The sequence below is a fragment of the Rattus norvegicus genome, chromosome 7, assembly GCF_021556685.1.
Source record: "Rattus norvegicus strain SHRSP/BbbUtx chromosome 7, alternate assembly SHRSP_T2T, whole genome shotgun sequence".
In the NCBI taxonomy this organism is placed as follows: domain Eukaryota; kingdom Metazoa; phylum Chordata; class Mammalia; order Rodentia; family Muridae; genus Rattus; species Rattus norvegicus.
Window position 1 is genome coordinate 120,840,815 of NC_141540.1, and position 23,681 is coordinate 120,864,495.

At 52.3% G+C, this 23,681-nt stretch overlaps 1 protein-coding gene and 1 long non-coding RNA gene across 16 annotated transcripts; one reads left to right on the forward strand and one right to left on the reverse strand.

Annotated features, from left to right (window-relative positions):
* Window positions 1-1,083: 1,083 nt before the first annotated feature.
* Sun2 (Sad1 and UNC84 domain containing 2) lies at window positions 1,084-18,210 on the reverse strand. 14 transcript variants are annotated; one of them, XR_015624113.1, is made up of 18 exons: window positions 18,061-18,210; window positions 15,480-15,638; window positions 14,564-14,754; window positions 14,263-14,403; window positions 13,426-13,521; window positions 13,025-13,118; window positions 11,968-12,041; window positions 10,120-10,223; window positions 7,111-7,365; window positions 6,512-6,589; window positions 6,078-6,121; window positions 5,485-5,650; window positions 4,957-5,178; window positions 4,611-4,695; window positions 4,182-4,297; window positions 3,923-4,086; window positions 3,547-3,639; window positions 1,084-2,561 (listed from the first exon to the last, which is right to left on the reverse strand). XR_015624113.1 is itself a non-coding variant. In XM_087557451.1 (18 exons), the coding sequence occupies exons 2-18, from the start codon at window positions 15,599-15,601 to the stop codon at window positions 2,448-2,450; spliced, it is 2,163 nt and encodes a 720-aa protein (XP_087413577.1). In that variant the 5' UTR covers window positions 15,602-15,638; window positions 18,061-18,210; the 3' UTR covers window positions 1,084-2,447.
* Window positions 14,871-16,323, forward strand: LOC148004880 (uncharacterized). 2 transcript variants are annotated; one of them, XR_015625766.1, is made up of 3 exons: window positions 14,871-14,975; window positions 15,388-15,665; window positions 16,186-16,323. It is a non-coding gene; the product is annotated as an uncharacterized LOC148004880 (long non-coding RNA). The 2 variants fall into 2 exon arrangements; XR_015625767.1 differs by having other exon boundaries at window positions 14,874-14,975; window positions 15,445-15,665.
* Window positions 18,211-23,681: the final 5,471 nt, after the last annotated feature.

Genomic DNA, 23,681 nt, shown 5'->3' on the forward strand with positions numbered 1-23,681 from the left:
TAGAACTGAGGCTGTGGGGTGAGGTGGGGTGGAGGCACCAAGTCCTCACCTCATGTACAGCGCTGTTCAGGCTCATCACAATGATGTATCAGGAATGTGCCATGGTGCAGGGGTGTATTTGGCTGGGTTTGGGGGAGAGCTAGGGAGATAATGGTGTGAAGCTCAGACTGAGAAGCCCAGAAGATTTGATTGTGGGCAGGCGGCAGAGGCACTACCCTGTTGGTATGTGACAAGTTACAGGGCTAGTTGCTGGAGCTCTTCCTGCCCTGCCAGTGATGCCTGTGTTGTTTTTTTTGTTTGTTTGTTTGTTTTTGTTTTTTTTGTTTTTTTTTGTTTTTTTGTTTTTTTTTGGTTCTTTTTTTCGGAGCTGGGGACCGAACCCAGGGCCTTGCGATTCCTAGGTAAGCGCTCTACCACTGAGCTAAATCCCCAGCCCCGCCTGTGTTGTTTTATGCCCTTGGTGTAAGTACAGACCTAGTGTCCCTGGGCTCTGGACCAAGCCCTGGGCCAACGTATACTCTAGTCAGTGCCCTCTCCTCCCTGCTGACCAGTTCCTGCTTTTATTTTCTCAGCCATGGCAAGGACCAGCTTCTGAGCAAGATGCCATGGTCAGCAGGAGGCTCCTCAGGCTTGGTGAAGCATCACCTGAGCTGAATCTAGACATCAGGGCAACTCCCCCAGGACCTGGCAGATCCTGACCCTTCAGGAGACACCTGTCAGCCTGAGGCCCTCTGCCTGAGTTTAAGCACACAGGAAAGCCCTCTTAATCCTCCTGCTCCTCCCCCTCCTCTTCCTCTACCACCACCTTTTCCTCCTCCTCCTCCTCTTCCACAGAGGTGTTCTTGATGGCTCTTAAAGTCATCTCATTTCCTCCTGGCAGCCCTCCAATCCAGAAAATACTGGAATGGACCTTAGCTGGGGTTTTTAACTAAAGGCCTGGGTCTCTGAGCATTAGGTACTGTGGTTTGGCTAAGAATTCAGTTCAGTTCCTTGTATCTCCCCTCCTCCCACCCCAGAGAAGCTGAGTAGCTGTGTGACAGCCAGGAAAAAAAAAAAAAAAAAACCACACACACACACAATCCATTGATCCTGGGCATCCTTTATTTTTTGCATAGGCATAAATTAGAGTCTGGAGAGGTTTGATTCGTTTTGTTTTGAAAGAATCAACAGTGCAGCATTTGTGACAGGAGAGCGCAAAACAAGCCCTGAGGGCAGGGCTGTACAGGTTGCCAGTTCACCAGAACACTTAATGGGCCTCTGCTTGCAGCTCCTCCTGGCCCTTCCATAGACCAGGCAGGACCGAGCTCCTCTCAGAGCCAGGAACTAGAAACTGGGTAACAGCTGGTGCCCCTCAGAATGGGGCTAGAAATCAAGCCTGTAGCTTTTTCAGTTAAAAACAAAACAACAACAAAAACAGACCTTGAGAATTCTATATAATACAACAGGGCAATTCAATCTAAAAGCCTCTTCCTCCTCCCCACACAAGGTAACTTCTGCCAGCCTCCCTCCCTCTCAACCCCATCCAACTGCCACCATGGAGGAGCCAGAAAGGAAACAATCTAAGCAAAAGCTGAGAGCCCAAGGGGGCTGCTTTAGAGTGGACAGGGCCACTCTTAAGTGGGGTGGGCTAGTGTAGCCCCTCTACCTGATATCTTGAACCACACTGTGGCTATTGGCACTGGATCAGGAGAACCCCCAGTCATCTCCCCTCTCTAGACTACGCTGCTAGAACGCCCCAAAGACAGAGGGCTAGGTCCTTCCCTGGGGAGTGGGAAGCTTGCTGTGGCACACAGGCAGGATGCAGCAGGAATGGGAACAGAATAGACCCTCACCCACATCAGGGGGAAAAGCAATGGTCCCCAGCACTGGGACTCCCAGGTTGGCACAGACAGCAGTCCTCAGAGGCACACAGGAGCTGGCTCCGTCCAGTTTGCAAGAAACCCCAGGGGTCCTATGGGCCATGGTACCTCCCATGCTGGAGGCGCACAGCAGCCTCTGAGTCCTTTACCAGGCACCTGCCAGGGACAGTCCAGCCGCATAGTGCTAAGCACTGTCCTAAAAGGCCACAAGACCCCCAGCTTATCCCTGGGACTCTGGCTTGGTATGCGCGTGGCTTTGGCACCTACCGGGAGTTCACCGGTGCCAGTCCCTCCACCTCACTTCCTGACTCGCAGACTCCCCAAAGTATGCTACATATATACACCCTCGTAGGCGCCTAGCTCTAGGGGGAAGATTAAGAGGCACAGGAGCCTGTAGGCAGCCTCGGGCTGTTTAGCTTATGCAGGGAGTCCTACACATGCTGCCTTTGCTCTTGCTCCTGGAAGTCAGCGCTAACAAGCATGTGCGGGCAGTGGTGGGGTGCTGTGCACCTACTCTCAGAGCAGGGGTAGATGCTGGGAACGGTGAGCCTCCCACGTGGCTAGCAACAGGCACAAGATCTCATAGGGCTAGTGGGCAGGCTCTCCGTGCACCCGGAAGCGGTAGATACAGGTGTATTCAGGGTGGCCCCAGTTGGTCAGGATCCGAAGCTCCACAACTTGGTATGTGGCCATCTTAGAGGCCTAGGTAGAAAAGAGGGGTTCGGTGTCACAGAGTCCTTTGACAACTCAGCAACAAAAGCGATGTAGTGGAGAGCCACTCTGGCAGCCAGATGTTTCCTGCCCTGGGGCTTATAACAAAAACAGAAAACTGAATTTCTAAAGTTTCTGTTTCCTGGAACAGAGTTTCCAGGCCAAAGGCCTTGGAGGACTTTGGGGTTCCTAAGTGTCACTACCCACACAAGCCAGCCCTTGGGCCATGTGTTAACAGTCTTGAGTACCGAGGACCAGCACAGTTCATCTGAGACAGGCGAACTCAGCCCCAGTCACAGTTGGCATTATCAGTGCATAGGATGTTCCTAGGAAGCTTATGGACACAGTTTGCTTTTTTCTCAAGTGTCTAGCCTGTACTCTATGCTTAAAGCTATAGTGTTACAGGACTGAAGACCTGGGTCAGTTAAGAGCACTGGCTACTCTTCCATGTAATCTAGGTTCGATTCCCAGCATTCATGGCAACTTGTAATTGTCTGTAACTCTGGCTCTAAGGGATCCAAAGCCCTCTTCTGGCCTCTTAGGGCACCAGTACACAGATGGGGCATAGACATGTATACAAGCAAAATACTCATCACACGAAGTCAAACAAAAAGATTTAAAAGGAATGACTTAGCTCTAGAATCTGCCTCTTTAAGGCCTAGGTCAGACACCCATGTGCCCTACCTGAGGCCCTAGCACACTGATCATCTTGAACACCCTTCACAGTCACTTCCTGACAACCCTTCCTTAGTAAAACTCACTTAGGGCGGAGCCCTGATCAGAAAGCTCTGGATGCTGCCCTCTGTTTAACGACAGAGGGTCATCTCTACCCTATACCCTGAAGTAAGGCAGGGTGGGAAGATGGGACAAGCCCTGAATCCTCTGCCCAGCAGTGCAAAGACTGGACACTGGAAGATGTCTGCTGCTGACTGGGAGTGCGAGGTACCACCCACCCCACAAGCACACAACCCTGTACCTGGAAGTAGAAGGTCTGGATGGGCTCCCCATCCTGGTCGTAGGCAAACGTGCCCAAAAGTGTCCCTTCCTGCTGCAGGTCTTCATCAAAGCCCTACAGAAACGCACACAGGGAGTCAGGGAGGCCATTCCCTCTCACACTGTGGTGTCAGCACTGCAGCTTCAGACAGCCATGCAAAAGGGCCAGGTCTCTCCCTGGCTCACTTTTAAACAAACTAATCTATTTCAGTGTGATTCTCAGCAAAGACACACACACACACACACACACACACACACACACACACACACACACACACACACAAACTCCAGTAAAGATCAGGTATGTGATTCTCAGCAAAGATCGCTCCCCCACACTCCAATAAAAATCAGGAACTCACAAAGATGGCGAAGTCCTTGGGAGCACTGGAGATTGTGCTGTTGGGTGACAAGGCCTTGGGCACGTGTTCTAAGGTGACGGCTGTGGGGCGGATACGAGCAGAGAGGCGGACCACTGCGAAGCCCTGGGGCCCCTGGAATGCCCAGCAGTTGCCTGGGTGCACATCTGGCTGGAGGGGTGGGAGGCATGTCAGAACAAGGCCTCTAATCCAGCTTTGGCTGACTGAGAAGGGCATCCCCCACTGTGTTCAAAGTGCCCACCTGCAGAATGACTCGGGGTGACTGGGAGTGGTACCACAAGGGGATGCCAAAGAGGCTGAGAAGGGCTGTCTTCGTCTCGTAAGTCTCAGAACAACGGGTGCTGATGACACTGGCTCCTGTCACAGGAAAAGAAGGATTTTAAAACTCAGTGGAGAGCCCCAGTAAGTTTGGGTGGTTTCAGGGCTGAAAAGATTGCCACTGCATGGGGACAGGTATCTCAGGCCACCCCTTAGCTCTAACTCAGTCTCACAGAGTAAGCCACTCCCAGCCAGGGGTCCACTCAGTGTCAGCCATCCCTGGCCTTGGTTGGAGTCTACTCTGTACTGGCCTCAAGCTTTCCTTGTTTAGTCAGCACCATGCTGCCTGGCAGGCCCGGGGCCCAGCAGTGTAAGGACCGGGGTAAGGTGAAGTGGTGAAGGCGGCACACACCTCCTGATTCCAGGGCATAATCCACCATTCCAATACGGTCCTCACTGTAGCGCTGCAGGGCCTGCTTGACGATCCGGTGCACTTGCTAAAACATGCCCCAGGCAGACAGGGATGTGAATGGGGCAGAAGAGGTACTGCACGCATACCCATGGACTGGCCCTGCAGCAGCGGCTCCCAAGCAGGGTTTGAACCCTTCCACCCACCACACTGGGCCCAGAATATACACTGAACCTCCAGCCAGGAGGGTCTACCATGTCCTAATACACATGCAGAGCTGGCAGTGTAAGACTGACCAGGTCTACAGCTTCCCGGGGAGAAAGCAAGTCTGTTGAGAGTCACTCCTTACCTCCTCTGTCACCCCAACTATGCCTTCTTTCTGCAGTGTCTGTCCCAGAGAAGCTGCGGCCTCCCTGGCTGACTTGCCCTGCATTTCAGCCATATTGGCAAGAATCTTGTTCTCCAGCTCCTGCAGCTGAGCATGCATCTCGTCTCTCTGCAGGAGCCCGCTGCGGGCGCCCCTATCTCGAAGAAGGAACTGACTGATCCAGTCAGGGAACTGGGATTCCACCTACAGACAAAGGCAGTGTCACTCAGAACCTTGCAAGAATGTCAGGGGCTGCTATGACAGGGTGGGTGAGCTGTCACTGGAGGAGGAAGCAGAGCTGGAAGAGATGTTAGAAGTTAGGAACTACTCTCTCCAGGGAAGTGACCTGGATGGGAAAGCATTTCCCCTAGAGCCCAGGACTGCATCAGGTCAGCTATGCTTATGCCTCTAGAACAGGCCAAAGCCACTGCTCCAGCTGACACACCCCCTCCCAGGTGGGTGGTCTCAGAGGGGAGGGGGATTAGTAGGGCTCTGGTACTTCCCACTCACATCAGCCCTGGCAGCCTGGATCTTCTGAGGCAGCAGGCCCACTTCATCTGCCACCGAGTTCTGCTTCAGAGTTAGGGCAGCCAGCTCCTGCCTCAGACCGGCCAGTTGGGCTTCCAGCCGCTCCAGCTCCTTCACAGAGCTCTCCTGGAAAGCCTCCTGGGTCATGCTATTTCCAGATGGAGGGAAGCAAGGTAAGGCCATGCTGAGGAAGGAGGAGGAACCCCTGACTGACTCCTGTCATAATGTGTAAGCCCATCACTGTGTGAAGGAGCAGGGCTGCCCTTGGAGTCTGGCAGAAAAACACAGCCCAGGAGCTCGGGCTTACCTGTCTCAGCTAATTCTAGCCTGATTCTCCCTAGGCTTGGAGAGCCTCCCAGGCCTTCAAGACTTGCTCACAGGAGCAGAAGGCAGACAGAAAAGACCAGCCCACAAAGTCCAGTTTCACTGCCATACCTGTCCCTGCCACCCCCAGGCCTTACCAACCCGCCTTGTACTTCAGAGGCCATAGGCAGGGTCCTAAGCTAAGTCTCGGCCAACCAGGCAGAACCCTAATGGGGTGGCAGAGCAGGCCTTGGCCAGATGGCTGCCATTACCTTCGCCATTCTGTCTTCAGCTGCTGGACACGGGCCTCAGACTCCTGGGAGCAGGAAGAAGGAGCAAGGACAAGACATGAGTTCAGAGACATCTGGGGGCCTGTTCTATAAGGGAGTGTTTGCTTAACCACGTCCCTGAAAGTGTCTCCCAGCCCTCTCAGCAAAGATCAGAGCAGGTGAAGTCCTGTGAGTCTCAGCCGCATCAGACTCATTCCCACCTGGGTTAGTTTATGTTCACTAAGCACAAACACCCTGCACAAATACCATCCTGCCCCGTGCACGTCCCCAGGGTCGCTGTGGAGCATCTGTGGCAAGTTCAGGCCCTAGACTACCCGCTTACAGGCTTCCACTCAGCATCCCAGCTGTATCCATGGAGAACCAAGGACCCATGTAGGGCTGGGTGGGGTCGTGGTGCACTAGCCTAGCCCACTGACCTGAGAGGCCTGGACGATCTTCTTGAATAGGTCTTCCGAGTCCTGGTGATGCTCTGCCCTCAGGGTAGCCAGCTCTTCCTACCAGATATGAGGGTTGTTTTGTTTTATTTTGGTAGTTTTTTTTCTTGTTTTCTATTGAGGCAATGTCTCTCTATGTGGTTCTGACTGTCCCAGAACTCCCTCGACAGACCAGACTGACCTCCAACTCAGATCTACCTGCCTCTGCCTCCTGAGTGCTAGGATTAAAGGTGTGCACCACCACACCCACTGAGAGGGTTTGCTAGCTGCCCTGGGAGGAACACTTGTGATTAGATATGGTCTAACTGAGTTCCTACTAGCGTTTCTTTAACTCCCGAGTTTCAGCTCGTGGCCTTATGCCACAAGGCTCTAGAATACAAGGAGTACCACCTGTGCCTAGCACTTCACTTGTGTCAGGCACTGTGCTGGGGACTCCCACCATGGAAGATGGGTCATTTTAATCTTGACAGGGTACCTGGCTATGGGGCCTCTTACACCCCACATGGGACTGCCAGAGTTTTCTATGGCCTCTCCTCTATGAAATGTGCAGTCCCACCCCCAGGCAACGATGGTTCCCCCACCTGGATACGAGCCACTGTGTCCCTGCGCAAGTCCTCCTTCAGGGCAGCTTCCCGGCGGCTCACCAACCCTTCTAGGAGAGACAGGGCATCTTCATGGCTCAGGCTACTGCCTCCTCCATGGCCAGCAGCCCCCTGCCGCAGCTCCAAGCGCTCCAGCCGTATGGCCTCCTTCTGCCAGTTGGAGGAAAACTCAGCAGCAAGGGCTTCCAGGCGCCGCTCCAGAGAGTGAACCCGGGAGAGAATGCGCTGCTCAGCCTAGTGGGGTCAGAAGGAAAGAGCAGAGGTGAGGCCCAGGGGAGCAAAGCTACCAGAAGGCTTCCTGAGTGCGGCCACTGAAACAGCCGAAAGAAATAAGTTCCAGGACTCCTGACTGCATAGTTGCGACACGGCAGCTGGGCATAGTGGCACAGGCCTTTAACGCCAGCACTTTCGGGGCAGAGCAAGTGGATCTTTGTGAGTTCTAGGCCTGCCTGTTCTACAGAGTGAGTTTCAGGACAGCCAGTGCTAATGAAACTCTGTCTAGGGAAAAACAAATGGCAAAAAGCAGCATTTGGCAGGAGAGACTGGGCATGCACTACAGGAGGGCCATCAGCATGTTGTCACCATCAGATCCCACTGTGGAAGGAAAGGTGGCTGGGAGAGGGAGTCTGAGCACAGGGACTGGCCAGGAAAATTCTGTGAATTTATAGGATGGTCACAGGCACAGCTAAGCAGCCCCACCTCATGAGCTGTATAAGTACAGGGAGGCAGCTTTTGGCTTTCAAGTGCTTTTGCTCTTCCATAGATAATGAGTCCCAAAGAGGCAATGGTTTGAAAACTTGCATTTTCCTCCTTTAAATGAATGTGCTAGAGAAGATGTAGTAACAGCCATTCAGGCCCAAGCATGGCACCTGATAGTGTCATTCACATGAGGACTATTGTTGGCCAAACAACAAAACCTTTGCCAAGGGAAATTACAAAACACAATCTACCATTAAAGGGCAAAGGGCTTTGGGGCAGAGGTTTTAGACATTCTGTTTTAACCATGCTTGCACAACTCCAAAGGCAGCAAGCACAGAATCCTGTTCCCAGCCTGCCCTGCGCTGCCCCTGCCATCACCCCTCCCAAGCCACTGTCTTCACTGAGTCTTCCCACGAGCAGATCCTGGCTGTGCTCTGCTGGCCTTGCTTCCCCTTGTCACATGAAAGGTGGCCCAAGACCGAATTGTCCCTCATCTCTTCAAAAGTCAATTTTAAAAGGAAACTACAGGCGATAGAATATGCCATCATTTTAAGAAATAAGATCATACTGTGCTGGGACATATTTAAAATGTGCAAGCTTAATTTAGCTGATACAGGCAGAGTTCACTAATGACTAAGAGTTAGGAGCTGGGAGGAAGGGGCTGTATGTTTTGTTGACAAAGGATCTCACTCAGTCCAGACTGTCCTGTAGTTTACTATGTAGCCCAGGCTGACTGCAAAGACATGTGATTCTCCTGCCTTAGCCTCCAAGCTCCCACGTGCCAGGACTACAGGTGTGAGCCACCATGCCCTGGTAAGACCAAGAGGTTTGTGTGTGTGCCATGTTCTTGTGTTGTGTAAGCATGTGTGTACAGAGAACATCCTGTGTACTGTGTGGATGCACCGCCTGTCAATTCAAAAGCCTACAGCCTATGGCTTAGGCAGGAAATAGAAAGTGGGATATCTGGAAGGCAGAAAGAATTCTGGAATAGGCAGGTGCAGGAGATTGGGCCAGGGAAGATGTGAGGACACAAGCACAGGTTACCAGCCACATGGCAGAATGTAGGTTAAAATAATTGGATTACTCTAATTATGATCTAGTAAGAGCAGACCCTAGCTATATGGCCAAGGTATTTGTAAATATATTTTGAGTCTGAGTCTCATTTCTAGGAGCATGGGACTGGAGGAAGAACCAGATCTTAACTTCAACATGTGTGTGCACGCATACATGTATGTATGCACATGTATGTCCAGGTGCACCTGCTTGTGCATGCACAAGGGGAGGCCAGAGGTTGACATTACATGTCTCCCTCCATGGCTCTCCACCTTATTTTTTGAGTCAAGCCTTTTCACTGGACCTGGAGCTCAGCACTTTGGCTAGACTGACTAGACAGCAAGCCCTGGAGATCACCTGACTCCACCCCACCACCCAGCACCAGTGTTACAGGCCTATGCTAGTCAGTACTGGTGATATGAACTCAACTGCATTGAACTAGCACCGCAGCCTGGGGACAGAGTTTCAGGTGAACTGTATTTCTATTCCATTCTGGTTATATGTCCATGTCACCCTCAACTGTGCAGGCCCCTGAAGAGCACACCCTAGACCCACCCTAATCTAAGACACTGACTGCTGTGTCTCACGCCCATGCCTGCAGCCTCTGCAGAGTGACCTAGCAGACTGCCTGCTTGAGGTGCCTCCCTCTCTTTGCCTCCCCTTCCTATAATCTGCTCTGGTCCTGCTACTTGCTGCCCCAGGTCTCAATTCATCTGGGTTGTCTCTAGAACACAGTTGAATGGCTCTGGGAGAAGCCCGGGCTAGTTTGGCAGGTGAACAAAGAACAGGCAGGGGCAGTTGTCCCTGTGAGGGCCTGGGCCACCCACCCCACTACACAACTAGCACAGACTGTCCTGGCATAGCCCAGAAGGACCCACTGGTCCCTTCAGACTCGCAGCTACTACATACTTGAAGTCTTAAGCCACAGTGTAGATTGGGGGAGGGCTGGGAGGTACCTGGTCAGGATGTTACACACAGAAGCCTTGGCAATATGGAGAAATCGCATTGGAAAGCAACAAGACCGTTTGCCAGCCCCTTCCTTCTGCTTTCTGAGGATGTACATAACTTTTGGGTTGTTTAGTCCTGTTTAGAGGAAAGTTAGCTCCCCCTCGACCTCAAACGGCCCAGGAAGGGTGTTGTAGCTTTGTGGCTTTGTGTGAGTTTTGTGTGACTTCTCCAACCTGCAAAGCCAGGCTGTAGAAGCATGCTCTCCACCCTCAGCACCCTCAGACTCACCTGCAAGTGCGAGGAGGCATCCCTGGTGTCCCACACCTCCGGCTGCCTCCTACTCTCCTTTGCTGCCCACCAGGAGGCCACAGCGGGTTGCAGTGTCTGGAGCCCTAAGGGGTAAAAATGCCAAGCCCCTAGGCACAAGGAGAGAGAGAGAGAGAGAGACAGACAGACAGACAGACAGACAGACAGACAGACAGACAGAACTTAGAATCTTCTTGGTCACAGCCTGTGTCACACATTGTGAGTCTTGCTCGAGCAGAGGTGGAAGTGACAGCCCATGACCTCACAGCACCTTCATGCTCACACCTCCCTCCAGGTGTCCTCACTCATCCCCCAGACTTAGGAGAACGCACCTTCCTTTACCAGTTACAGATTCTCAGGGGTGGAGCCCAGACCCTGACAGATGACTTCCCAGTTCAGTGACAGTCCCTGGGATCTTTGACAACAACTAGTATTGACTGCTCTGTCTGGAAGGGCTTGCTGGCTCGAGTGGCATTTGTGAGTGGGTTTAACAGCTCCCTGGCTCCCTGGCTGGCATCACAGAGAGCACAGCACCCGCTTCGGGGGTGGGGGGCAGGATTAGCCACAGAGAAACAGTGTTTAATTCACATTTGCCTTAGTTATCGGCCATGAGCAGGGAGGGGAAGGGAGCATACACAAGCCACTAGGCCTGAAGTCCCAAGTGCACATGACCACACACCCCCTGAGCAGGCCTGGGCCCTCTCACCTCACATCTCCACATGCTCTGGCTGTGACATGGGCTCTATCAGCCACGACTCAGAGCTGTGCTTACCACCTGGGAAAGGGCTGACAGGATAAACACTACAAGGCCTCGAGTAATAAAGTAATATTATTTTAAGGGTGATGCCCAGTTTCCACTGAGTATGAACAAGTAGTTCTTGCAACGGGAAACAAAAAGGAAACCGACATTTGGAAAAATGCCCTGCCGTCTTTATTAATAAAAAGCTGTGGGGTTGGGGATTTAGCTCAGTGGTAGAGCGCTTGCCTAGCAAGCGCAAGGCCCTGGGTTCAGTCCCCAGCTCCGAAAAAAAAAAAAAAAAAAAAAAAGCTGGGTGCTGGGTGCTGGGTGGCCCACACCTTAATCCTAGTACTCAGGAGGCAGAGGCAAGTAGACCTGTGAGTTTGAGGCCAACCTGGTGTTCAAAGTGAGTTCCGGGACAGCCAGGGCTACACAGAGAAACCCCGTCTCAAAAATGAAAACAGAAAGAGTACAAGACTATAAGGTGGAACCAACTCTCTAACGGCACTGACAAAGCTCTGCTGATGCAGTTGCTCAAAGTGAGCCTCGGTCCACACAGCCTTCATGTGAAATCACAAACTTGGTTCAATTGTGCAATGAGAAGCAGAACACACAAGACAAAGATAAGACGGCCCTGTGACCAGCACAGTGCAGCAGGGCTGTAGGTAAGCAGCTCTTACAGTCTCAACCAGGGCCCTTCTGGCTGCTTCTAGCTCCAAGGCAGCCAAGGTTTCACTTGATCTTGTAAAAACAATCCACTCACATAGACTCTGTCCCGATTTGGAAGAGAGGGAAAATAGCTGCTCCTAATAATAGCAGAGTTCTTGCTTGCTGCCCAGAAAGTGGCTGTCGGGGGTGTTCCTCCCAAAGCTCCCTGTACTAGAGCAGGAGCAAGGTCAGGAGACGAGGCAGATTCCCTCAGCCCCGGCACACTGTCAGACAGGCAGCCTGAGTCACTAGAGGACTTTCGGGGGATCGGGGGAGTAGGAAAGTCAGGCCCAGGGCTCTGTATGGACAGCTGGATCACCGTTAGCCCCAACTCTGCCACACCCTAGCCCTGTCTAGCTTCCCTCTCTTCCACCCCTGCTTACCGTAGGTCAGACCAGTCAGGAGTAGCAAGAGCAGGAGGAACCACAGAAAACTCTTCAGGTTTGGTGAGAAGTGCCTGGACCTCAGGAGGACAGACAAAAGGCAGACATCAGTGGGATCTGGGCCTCCGTTCTGCACTCAGTCTCTTGGGACATTTCTAGAATTCTGAGCTGGAGTTACGACATGTACCCTTGGGCTCCCCATGGGGCTGAGATTGGGCAGGCCACTGGAATGGTACTGTAGGTCCTAAAAGTTGTGGGGAAACTTTGGTTCTATAAACTTAAAACTTATTTCAATTGTGTGTGTGTGTGCGTGTGTGTGTGTGCGCGTGTGTGCAGATGAGTGCAGGTACTTTCAGAGTCCCTGAAACTGAAGTTACAGACTATTGTGAGCCGCCAAGTGGGTGCTAGGAATTGAACTCAAGTCCTGTGGAAGTGCTCTTAAGTGCTGAGCTAAGCCTCCAGCCACACCACCTCAGGGTTTTGATTGGTAGCCCAGGCTGACCTGGACTCCCCATGTAGCTCAGGCTAGCTTTCTAGCAGCACTAGTCATGCTCCCTGACCTGGACTTGGCAGAGGCACCCTGACCTTCTCCTGGTCTACCTTTGTTCTCTGCCCAGGGGGCCCAGTTCTTAACCTCTGTCCTGCTGGTATGGGAACTTGGGGAATGACCCTACAGCATCCTCAGACAGTATCTCTTTTCGATTTCTGATCATGGGCAGGAACTTCTGGAATGTAGCCTGTCACGGATCTAAGATGGAGGCAGGACTTCACTTTTGTGAACCCCTCTTCTAGAAGGGTTAGTGCCTCACAGTTTGCCAGTAGGAGCAAAGCCACCCTTTTGCTGAGGACTGGAAGGGTCTCAGTGAAGCAAGAACCTGTGCTCCAGAGTACTGCTAGAAGGTAATCAACTAGGAGGGAAAGCCCACCTCAGCCAAAAGCTACATGTACCCTGGGGAACCGTCAAGGAATGGTGGACCACATTCAGGCTTGGATGCTCTGTTAAGCCCTGTGGTACCAGGTCTTTCTGGTTCTTCATCAAGGCTGGAGTCTCACTCACCTGGTTAGGACGAAGACATCCAGGAGGGAGGCAGCTGTTGTCAGACGGTACCAGGTGGTGCCAACCCACCAGTAGAGAAGACCAAAGAGGCGGCCTGAAAAGTGGCCGTTAAGCCTAAGACTTGGTCGTATTTAGCACACTGCCCTTTCCCCATCAGGTGCTCTCTTGCCCAGTCCCCTTTGTCCCACTCCACAGTGACCCCTTTCCAAGCCTACCTGCCCAGCCTTCCTAACTCAGCCTGCTCTGAGGTGGCTCCTGCCCAAACCTGCTAGGCTTCCCACAGACATGGCTCCCAGTGATTATTCCAGAGCCTTCCCCAGCTCTGCAGCCCAGGTGCCCAATTACAGACACAGGAGGAAGTGACTGCTGCCGAAGTTGTCTAGCACACAGTCAGCACGCACCTGGAAGAGTGACCAGCGTCCAGACAAAGGAGCCGGCCCGAGATGCTGCACTTCTTAACCCTGACCCTGAACTGTGCTGGTCTGAGTCCGTGTAGCCTGCAGGGAAGGGGAAGAAAACAAACATAGCTCCTTAATAGCACTGATTTCTAAGAGCCGCAGACGTGGAGCCTGACTGCTCCTTGAGCTGAAGCCACTCGTCCTCTGCCCAGAGTGTTAGACTGGCCCAGCACACAGTAGGTCCAGAAATGTTTGTGAAGTGAGGAGACGGGAAATCTCCTGGTGCTGGGGAATGAACCCAGGACCTGTGCTTGCTTTAGCTCTGTGCCTCCTGAACTAAGTCCCCAGGCCCTGACATTTTATTTTCCCTTTGTACCCTCACCTTGCCAACAATCTCTAGGTGGTTGCTCCCATGTGTATCAGAAATCACTGAGTATTAACCATGTTTGAGCCCCAGATAAAACTGCCTAAAACATAGTGGTGTGGTTCTGGGTCGCTCACAGACCAGTGGAGGAGGATCCTACAGACACCACAGTCCTAAGGTAGGGACAGCTTGGGCCAGGAGGGAGAGCTTTGGTACAGGGACACCCAGTAAGGTGCACACACGCACGGACACACACACACACACACACACACACACACACACACACTCAAGGCTGCATGTTTGCTAGGCAAATTCTCTACCACTAAAACTATCCCAGCTCTCAGGTCTCACGGAAGCTATGAAGTGCCCATGGCCCATGACATGTGAAGTCATCTCATGCTGTCAGGGTGCTCCTTGCCCTCAGTCTCCTGTCTGCCCTAGAGCCCACTCTCATGGGGTAACAAAGCAGCACCTACCTGCAAGGTCATCCTCAGAAGAGTAGCCTGAGGAAGAGCCAAAAAAGTCCTCTGAGGCCTTGTTCTCCATGGTGAGCCCATTGGCTTTGCTGCTCTCAGAGCCGCCTGTTCCTCTCCTCCTCCTCCCCCGAAGGTCCCCACCTGGCAGGAGATAGGGGCTCTGCTGAGCTCCTACAGCCTCCACCCTAGTGGGTCTGGAGCTGAGGGATACTTCAGGGATCGTCCTCTGAGGGACCTCAGGAACACTGAGAGGGGAGGAATTTGGAGACCAGGTCTTGGGAGTGAGATATGGGGTACTCACTCCAGTAGGGCTCACTGTGTAGGTGGTCATCCAGGAGGGCGCTTCTGGCAAGGGACACAGCCCGGGGGCTGCCTATGTAGGACTCCCGAACCACAGACTCGCTGTAGTAGGAGGTGTGGGAGTCAGAGGGGGGGGGCAGCTGCGGAGCTGGGGACAGGCGCTTCATGTTGCTGGATTTCCTCTTCAAAGTCCTGTGGGACAGACATGAGAAGAGAGGAGGGGGGAGGGGTTAACCCCGCCAGGAAGGGGAAGCCACCAACCCTGGCGACCTCGTTTTGTGTGGGAAAGCCTTGTTGCCAGGCGCCCAAAAACCCAACTACTTCCAACACAGGTATTTCTCTGCTCCCAGTGTCATCGCTGAATCTCACCAGACATGAGCAAGCTCCAGAGACAGAGACAGCATCCAACTCAGGTTTCTAACTTCAAAGCCAAATGTTTCCCCATGCTTCCTAGGGGGACTTGGAGTTCCCATAACCTACTGAAAATCTGGACAAACCTGACCTGGCTTCCCAGACCTAGTCAGAGCCTCAGGGGCTCATGGCTGCCGGGGGAGGGGAAGGGAGATGACAAGGCATGTAGTCCCAAGCCACTGAGGCTCTCCACTTGGTGAGATGTAAAGTGTGAGCCTGGGAAAGGTGGCTGGTCTGCCACACCTGCCCACAGTCAGCCTGCTGCTGTGAGCCCAGTGGAAGACTTTGTCGTTTCCTGCCTGGCTTTTGTGTGAAGCTGCTTCTCCCCACTTCCTGTTCACTAAACCGAGGCTGGGTGGCCCCTGCTCACACTGGGTAGAGAAGGCAGCATCCTGGCTCCTGGTGTCCTTACAGAAGTGAAGACAGACAGAACCAACCCTCTTGACCAAGTATCTGTCTCCATCCACAAAGGCAGTGAAAGGAAGGGCCACGGGCTCTGCTCCTACCTGAGAGGACTGTCTTTAAACACGGTGCTCTGGCCTCCTGCCACGGAGCTTGCACCACTGCTGCTGCTACCATCGTTGTCATCCTGGGAGTAGCGCGTGAGGCGCTGGCTTCGTCTTGACATGATGAGGCAGAGTGGGGACTCTTCTCCTGAAGAAAGACTTGGAGGAGACAGGGCAACATATAAGGTTTGGGGCTGTCCCCGGGGAAAGAATAGATGCCTGTGCACTTAGACAAAGCAGCCCTGTGGTAGAGGGCATCTCCCCTCACCCCTGTCTACCACCTGCCTTGGGACTGACTTAGGACTCTGGGAGCTTCTTCCACGGCTCTTTTCACAGGGTTTCCTAATTGATAGGTTGCTTGTCCTTATCCTGTGGGAGCCAGAATCAGGCCTTGTTGGACCTCTGAGGTGCAGCAGGGACTGACATCTGACAGACACTGCTCCCTGGGGTGTGCTCTTCAGCCTGCCCACCCCCAGCCAACTGCCCAACCTCATAGGTACCGCTCCCCTTCCATTGGTGTTTCTCATGTATGTATGTATGTATGTATGTATGTATGTGTAAGGGTGTTAGGTTCCCTAGAACTAGAGTTACAGACAGTTATGAACCACCATGTGGTTGCTGGGATTTGAACTCAGGACCTCTGGAAAAGCAGCCAGTGCTCTTAACCTCTGAGCCATCTCTCCAGACCTCCTTTCCTTCTTTTCAGTCACAGCCTCTGGTTCACAGAGCCAGCTACGTCCTGACTGCAGAAACCCTTCCTACCATATTCTGCGGCCCCTCAGCACACTGTGCTATGACACCTTGATGTGACAATGACAGTGATAAATTACTACTGGCTGCCTAATTCCTTTCCTACTCATTAATGACCCTGGCACAAGCAAGGGGGCCATCATCACCCATCTAAGGGGAGGAACCTGGGATGCGAGCCTGCAGGTGAGAGCCAGGTCTCTGCTCAGACCTGACAGGCTGTGGGCCTGGGCATTTGCACTTCATCAGAAGGTCTGCAAGTTGTCTGGGGAATGTTACAGCTCCATATAGCATATGCTTGGAACATAGCTGTCAACGGTGTGGTTACATGGCAGTTACACAAGTATCTGTTAACGAAGTAAGGCGGAAGGTGGAGCTGTTTTGTGGAGTTGCAGTCAGTCTGGCCTATAGGACAGTCAGAGTCACCACATGAGGTGGGTGAAACTGATAAGAAGGCCAAAGTGAAAAGATCTGGCCAAAGACAGCCTTCCACTACATCAGCGAAGATAAACAAATCTTTCAGTGCAGGGACCTAATTTCAAATCTCAGAACATCAACACAGGAGTCTCTCCAACCTGGGCTAGCAGAATTACAAAACTTTAGATCCCCAAACCCATCCAAAAAGAGATCCTGGTATTTATGACTTTGTATTGCTTCTGAGATTCCTGGTGAATACTGACCTCCCATGGTGGGAAACACACCCAAACCCCGACCTCAGAAACCAGAAGGTCAGGTTCATCCAGCTAGAAAGACAAGTAGCCTCCTGTCTGGGCTAACTGGCATTTAACCAGGTGGGATGCCCATCTGGCATCCTTCACTCTCTTTAACTGGTGTTGGTAAAGGGACCAACTGGTAGTATCCTGGGTTGTATTCCAGTCCTTATAAGGTAGTTCCACCCATGACTGCCACCCCTACCTAACAGCTCTAGATGCCCACACCCTCCACCTCTTAACCCCTGCCCTGCTGTAGCACATGAAGCTTTTGCCAGGGGGGAAAACAGTGCAACATGTTTATACAGTACCCACGCTGCTGTGGCAAGAATCTAAACGTTCTGAGGGGGTGGGGAGATAGGGCACTGAACACTGCCCATGTGCCATCTCCCAGCACTCCCAGAGCTATGCGAATCTTATCATCGTTATCTTTCATACTTCATCCTGTTGTCACAAAACAGTTTACCACAGCGGCCATCCAGGTTACACAAGATCACAAAGGTCTACTGTGGGGAGCGGCTGGGATATTCACTCCTCCATCCTGCCATTAGTTACAAAACCCTCAAATAAAACATCCTTTCCTACTTCAGAGCCTTGACCCCTGAGACATGGCCCCTGTTGGGAATCTTATATGTGACATCTCCACTCCATTTCCCCCGGGACACAAAAAGTGCTCCAGGCGCTCACTCTCTGTCCTGGCTCTAAGTCACACCCCAGCGCGCGATGGCTTTGTTTTGTTTTGGTTGGGTTAGGCTGTTTTGGAACTGAGCTAAATGGGCCCTCCCCCATCCCCCATAACTGTGACAGGCGGTGGTGGCGCAGGCTGGGAACTTCCAGTGCCAGGGCTCGGCCTGTGGCACTGCCCTGGTCCGGTTTGGGGCGGCTGGGTCTTGGCTGCCCTCCTCCCCGGAGGCTGCTGGGGAAGTCCCGCCTGGGGACAGCGCCCTCCCCGTGACTGCGATGCGTCAGGGCGCCGGCCCGCGAGTGTCCCGGAGCGTGCGTCGCAAGGGGGTTGGAGTGGCCCGGCCTGACCGGACGGTGAGGCTCAGGCCCGCTACAGCTGGACGGCGACCCGGGTCAGGCGGCCGTGGGGCCGTGGGAGGCGGGCCCAACCCGTTCCTTACCTTCCGTGGCTGTTCCCGTGTCGGGGTTCCCCGGGCGGCGCCGCGCGCTGGGCCGGGCCGGTCCCGAGGCTGAGGCTGAGGCTGAGATGAGCGCAGAGCGGAGACGCGGGACAATGCGGCCGGCGGAGGCCCGCGCTGCGCGAGTGGGGCAGGGCGGTGCGCGCGTGGCCGAGTGTGTATGTGTGCGCCTGTCAGTCAAGGCTGACAGCCCACAAGTCATTGGCCAGGCCCAGCCGGCCCGCCCCGCCCTCCGTTGCCGCCCATTGGTTGGTTTGAACACAAAGGCTCCGGCTCGGCCCGCCCTTCGCGTGGGCCCTGTAGTTCGCGCGTGGGAGGCGGGAGCAAGTAGGACCTCCTGGCTGTGGGACTTGTGCGTTCCGTCGCCCACCCGTGCCCACGCTCACGCCGCGCCGGAGCTCTAAAGGCTTTAGGTGCTGGTGCACACAGGGTGTCATGGAATTGGCCATTGGGAAAGGATCCCTCCGTGGACCCCGCGCGCACCGGTGGTGTGGACACTTCCCAGCGCCAGCCCTGTCTGCCCACTTTAAAGACAAGGGAAACAGATCCATGGAAGTTTTGTTTCTTTTCTTTTCTTTCTTTTTTTTTTTTTTCTTTCTTTTTTTTTTGGAGCTGAGGACCGAACCCAGGGCCTTGCGCTTTCTAGGCAAGCGCTCTACCACTGAGCTAAATCCCCAACCCCGGAAGTTTTGTTTCTTACATAGAACCTACCCAGAGGGGAAGTTGGGTCTAGAAGATTAATACTGTTTTAATTTTAAGGTTGAATTTTTAGTTCCAAGATGGGCAGGATACTACCCATTTTCCCCAACCACCCATTTTTGTTGTTTTAGTTTGTTTTTGCTTTTCCAAGACAAGATTGTACTGTCACAGAGATCCACCTACCTCTCTGCCTCCCGGAACTGAGATTAAAGGAGTGCACCGCACCGCCATGTCCAGTCAGAAATCCCAAATTTCACAGCAGCTTTTCTGTTTTAAGGAAGGCTTCATCCACAGCAGGTGGCAAGAGAAGGTAGGGCTAGCAACATATTCTCCTACTTTTCCACCCTCTGGAGTGAGTTCCTGACTCCACAGACCTGTCCCCTTTCCACACACCATCCCCCCAAAAGATGAAGGAGTGTGGCTGGGGATAAAACACTTCTGTTCAGTCTCTTCTAGGGAAGATGACAACCAGTGTCCTTCAGTTTAAAATGCCAGGAAAAAAAAAAATGAGACAAGAAAATGATAAAATAACAAAAGCAGGTATAGAAAGGCAGTAGGAAACTCAGGAAGCACAAAACCCCTCGTATTGGTTTGGTTCCACCGCCAGATTAAAGCAGACCCCCTTTCTAGACCTCCATTATCCCATCTGGAAATGGGGTGCTGCCTACCCTTGCAGTATCTTTGGACCTGTGCTAACTAGTGTTATTTCTGAACAACCTAGACTTCCTGCGAACTAACGCCTGCGTGAACGTTAGCTGGACAGGGAAGATACCTATGCAGGAGAGGGACTCTGGGTTGGGTCCAGGCTCACTCCGTGTAGTCTCCACCTCCATTACAGAGCCTGCTTCCCTACCCCAGGTGCTGGTTTGTGCCTCATACCCATAGACTGGCTGCAGGCAACCATTCCCCTGTATGCTAGGCCGCTACACATGAATGGGTGCTAATCCTCGGTTCTATGATTGGATCTGAAATGGAAGGGCTTTTCAGACTTTGGAGTGAGATGATCCTGGATTATCAGGGGCCTTGTGACAAGAATTCATTTCAGGAAAAGGCATGGATAAGGGAAAGGGGCGCAATATGGCCTCTGAGACAGAGATCAAGGCCCAGAGAGGAGGAATGCCCACAAGGACAAGTAATGGACTCTCCCGAGGGAAAGGAAAGTCACGGGGCCCTGCCACACTTTCATTTTGGAGGGGCTAGTGACCAATCACAGATTTCAAGCCTACAGAACTATGTGGGGCAATACAATTCTGTTGCTTTAAGTCACCAAGTTTATAGCCATTTGTCATAACAACTATAGGAAATCAATGCAGGGAAATAAAAATTCTCAGCTTTGGTAATTCCATCTCCATTGTCATGACAGCCCTTATCGGATCTCTGAGAGACCTTACAGACTTCTGTCCCTGTCATTTCTGTCCCTTCTGGGGAGGTCTGTCATGTGTAAGGCGGCCTTCTCTCCATCACCCACTGGAGGCCCTCATTACTTTGCTTTTTTTTCTCATCGTTCCCGTGTTGTGGAGGGGCAGAGACACTGGTTTGCCCCAAGTAAAAGAAGATCGCAGAGGGGGACAACCCTGGCCAGGAGAGTGGGATCACATTCTGGCTTTATCATCCTCCATTTTTCTTTTCTTTTCTTTTTTTTTTTTTTTTTTTTTTCGCCTCCTGTAGTGCCTTCCCCATTTTACAGCTCCATGCCGGAGCACACACGAGGGCTCTAGAAAAATAATAAAGTTATGTTCCTTCCCACGTGGGTAGAAAGATGTTACTTTTTTATCATGCGTAATGCTCCTCTTTTATGAGATCAGCATGAACTTGATGTCCTAGTTTGGTTCCCTGTGGCTGTGATAAAAGCATGGACCAAAAGCAGCTTGGAGGAGGAAAAGACTTCTCTGGCTCACTTGTCCTTATTGCAGTCTCTCACTGAGGACAGTCCGCAGGAATTCAAGCAGGAGCAGAGGCAGAAACTGTAAAGAGTTACTGCTTACTGCTGCGCCTGTTCCTCGTGGGTTCCCTCCGTTTGTGTTCTTATACTATCCAGGACTGCCTGGCTAGGGGCAGCACCGCCCACAGTGGGCCCTCCCACATCAATTACCAATCAAGAAACTGCCCCCCAGAGACTTTTGCCTACAGGCCAATCTGTTGGAGGCAATCCCTCAGTTGAGGTGCCCTCTTCCCACCTGCACTGGCTAGAGACACCAAGAGTCAGGGCTCAGTGGGGTGAGCCAAATATTAAACCACCCTTCCCAACACAGGACCGTGAGATGGTTTGTGGCTGCTGGCTCTCTTCTTGTCCAGGTGAGTGGAGGAAGGGCCATTGCAGTGGAGGCTGCTTGCTCACCCTGTGACAAGGCAAGTCACTTAACCTCTCTGAACTGTTTCCTCTTTTTATAAAACATGAATAACAGCAATCGTTTTGCTTGCCACACCAAGTAACTCTGGCCTTGAAGAAGTTAATGAGCCCTTCCGGATTCTGTTGCCTCCTCCATGAGGTCAGGCGAAGAAAGCAAAAGGCGTTGTGGGGAGAGCACATGGCCCCCAGTTTGTCCTTGACCTACAGCCAAACTTGGGGGCTTCCCTTGCTATGCCCCACATGGTGGTGGGACAAGTACTCAGTACTTCTGTGAGGGGTCCCCTCCCCTCTGTGCAACCAAGGTCACCCCTATTGCTCCCTGCCAGTATCAGCATCAGCCGCCGGTTGGGTGTTGGCGTCTGTCATTTAACCATCACAGGCCAACCTGGCAGTGTGGGGACTTTCATGTCTGCATGGAACACGTTTGGCAGCTCACAGAGGGTGAGGACTCTTGAGAAAGCTGGTGCCCCCAAGTCCCGGAGGCTGTTTCTCCGCCTCCTTGGGATCTGATGCGGGGTGTTGCCGCACTGCACCCAGCCCTGCCATGGCTCTTTAATCCAACCATTCCAAGAGTTTGTTAGCAGGCGCCAGCCCAGTAAAGCTGTTTTATGGAAGGAGTGTGCTACAAGACACGTGATACATGTAGTCGGTGAGGGATGTAGATCTCTGACGGAGGTGGACACTCCCAGGCACACAGCAGTTGGCCCAGACTCTTTGGAATGACTGTCTCTCCATCTTCTCCGACCCCACGCCCATTACAGTGCCAGGCTTCTAATAAACGCTAACTAAACACAGCTTCTTGAACTTCAATTACCGACTCCCTGGCACAGCCTTCAGGGAGCCTTAGATGCAGAGCCCCTGTGGGCCTCAATTTCACTCCCAGAGCCCTGCCTATGGCCTCTCCTAAGGCCAAGCCTGTGCTTGGGCTGGACTGGGGCCTGGTTTGCCCTTTTCCCTTTTCTTGCTGATGACATCCTGCCAATCATTCAGTAACAGGTTCCTAGGTGTCTTCCCTGACATTTCCCAATTCAAGTTCCCAAGCAGAGCAGCAGCTTCCATGCCTGCTCCCACATTCTGCACATCCCTTTATCTCTACACCCTTTGCTCTCTGTTCTGGGATGGCCCAGAATAATAGCCTGGATGCTCAGTTGAGCATCCAGAAGGAAGGAAGGCAGAGGCAGGCTTAGCATTGTTTTTTTTTTTTTTTTTTTTTTTAAGATTTATTTATTATATATAAGTACCCTGTAGCTGTCTTCAGACACACCAGAAGAGGGCATCAGATCCCATTACAGATGGCTGTGAGCCACCATGTGGTTGCTGGGATTTGAACTCAGGACTTTTGGAAGAGCAGTCAGTGTTCCTAACCACTGAGCCATCTCTCCAGCCTTAGGCTTAGCATCTTTGACTGTGGCTGTATAGGTCAGACATTTTGCTCCATGACTATGGGAGGTCGTCCCTCTGACATAAACAGCAGCTATATCAGCTGCCCCGGTGACATTACCTGGCCGATGGTTCAGGAAGCTGGCGTGAGACTCAGACCTTCTCGAAAAACAATGTGGGTGTGTTATTTCATTATTCTCAGCCTTGATGTTCCCATCTGAATAATGGGTGTGTGAATGAGCTTAGTATAGTGTGTGGTTCCCTGGAAGGCTATCAGTGATGGGGTTGGTGTTCGTTTTTAATGAGCACCTGTTTAGTCAGCCACAGCACTAACTACAGCCCTTCTCTGGCAAGGTCAGGCAGGACAGGCCACCAGGCTGTAGGGATGAACTACTGACCAGTTTCAGCATATCACAACAAGACATAAGTTCTAGCTGGGTCACAGGCCACAACAAACACCATAACCAGACCCTTAGTGTGACTTCAATAGCATTTTTTAAAGTTCTCCCTCCAGGACTAGAAAGACGGGTCAGCCAGTAAAGCACTTGCTTCACAAGCATAAGGACCTGAGTTCAGATCCCCAGTACCCACATACACTTGCTTAGAGTCCAGCACAGGGGAGGCAGAGAGAGGAGGCTTCTTGAATCCCTGAGTTCCAGGTTAAGTGAGAGATTCGCAAAAAACGAGGTGGAGCAGGGCATAGCGGTGTATTCCTTTAAACCCAACACTCGATGGCAAAGATAGATGGATCTCTGTGAATTTGAGGTCAGCCAGAGCTATGTAGTGAGACCCCATCTTTAAAATAAAAAATGAAAAGTGGTGGGGGAAGACATATGAGGTCAGCCTCAAGCCTCCACAGGCATGTCTGCCAATGTGCTCATGAGTGTGTATGTGTGCATGTGTGCACACACACAGACATGCACACATACACACATACATATACACACATACACACACATACATATACACACATACACACACACACAGGCACGCAATCTTCAAAAAAATACTAAAAGTATAATTTGCAGCTATTTTCATATAAAGGCAAACATATTCCAAACTTGATTATATCTCTTTCTGATGAGGAGGAGGAGGAGGAAGAGGAGAAAGAATAGGAAGAGGAGGAATAAGAGGAGGAAGAGGAGGAGGAAGAGGGAGAGGAAGATGAGGAAGA